The 1,399-nt window shown below is 65.1% G+C and overlaps 1 protein-coding gene across 1 annotated transcript in view; it reads left to right on the forward strand.

Annotated features, from left to right (window-relative positions):
- Positions 1–1,399, forward strand: part of SLC12A5 (solute carrier family 12 (potassium/chloride transporter), member 5) — a 14,451-nt gene that overhangs the window by 5,705 nt on the left and 7,347 nt on the right. Inside the window, exon 9 of the mRNA XM_009994032.1 lies at positions 957–1,124. Coding sequence (XP_009992334.1) covers positions 957–1,124 — 168 coding nt within the window. The remainder of the gene's footprint in view (positions 1–956; positions 1,125–1,399) is intronic.

Consider the following 1,399-nt stretch of genomic DNA (forward strand, 5'->3'; position numbering starts at 1 on the left):
CTGGAGCGCGGTCGGGCGGGTTCGGAGGCTCCCGGTGGGTCCCACGCTGGGGTCTCATGGAGCACATCAGGGGTCCCTGGCTGCGGGTGCAGTCTGTTCCTGCGGGCCATGGCCCACAGACCCCCGCCCAGCCAGTCCTTGTCAGGGCAGCAAACCGCGAACGCCCCAGCATCTGGGGTGGCTGGTGGCGAAGGGGACTGGGCTGGCAGACTCTCTGGACACGGTGCCACCGTGTGGCCCCGGCAGAGGTGACCAGGGCTGGCACTGTCCCGGTGCTGGGTATCCCTGTGGGGAGGAATGTGCCTTTCCAGGAGGAGGAGCAGGGCAGGACTGGGGGGAAGGGCTGCCAGCCCCCTCTGTCACCCGAGAGCGGTCAGGGGACGTCGCCTGGCTGGGGAGGGATGCCGGATGCCGAGTGCGGAAGGCGGGTCCCTGCGGACCCCCAGCAGCCTCTGCAGGGCCGTGCCCGTGCCCGTGCCGTGCCTGGGCACTCGCTGCTTTCTGCTGCTCCAGTTTCTCTCCGTGAGCTGTGTCCAAGGCAGCACGTGGAGGGACACTAAGCCTGTTACGTCAGCCCCGCATTCGTAATCCCATCAAAAACATTATCAAGTTACTCTGACACGATCCACTTTCCTTAAACCTGTGTTGATCAGCATTAATTATATTACCCTCTTAATTATTTGCTAGTGCAATCCCATGTCAGCTGCTCCAGTATCTTGCAGGGGTGGTGCCAGGGGCAGGATGTTCCTGCTCCGGTCACACCCCTGCGCTGCCGGGCCTGTCCCCAGGCCGGGGATTCCTTGTGGGATTGGGGATGTCCCGGGGATCCCTCACCTGTTGCCAGCTCTGCCCAGGATGGGAGACCCCTCGATCTGTAGGATGTGAGGGTGCTGCACCGGGGGTGGGCAGCTCTCCGGCACCTCCTGACGCCATCCCGGCCTCCTGCCCCTCTGCAGAGAACCTCTGGAGCTCGTACCTGACCAAGGGTGTGATTGTGGAGAAGCGGGGGCTGCCCTCCGTTAGCCCCCCCGACGCACCACTGGACATGGACCAGCCCTATGTCTTCAGTGACATGACCTCCTACTTCACCCTCCTTGTTGGCATCTACTTCCCCTCAGTCACAGGTGAGAGCCAGTGCCAGCACCTCTCGTGCTGCGGGCACTGGTGGGCACGCGCGCTGCCGGGTGGCTCCGGCTGAGCCCCACGTGCTGCGATGGCGGTGCAGCGATGGCAGTGGTGGCAGGGAGTGGGTACCAGCCCACACCGCCCACGCAGACACCCACGCTCCAGATCTGACGGTGCCGCTCGGCACTGACGTCCCACCGCTCAGTATTTATAGCTCCCGGGGGGGGAGGGGCCCCCCCCCGCCCAGCTCTGCTGCGGGTGCAGCTGCCCGCTG

This window comes from Chaetura pelagica, unplaced genomic scaffold (genome assembly GCF_000747805.2).
Source record: "Chaetura pelagica isolate M959 unplaced genomic scaffold, ChaPel_1.0 scaffold493, whole genome shotgun sequence".
Lineage (NCBI taxonomy): Eukaryota > Metazoa > Chordata > Aves > Apodiformes > Apodidae > Chaetura > Chaetura pelagica.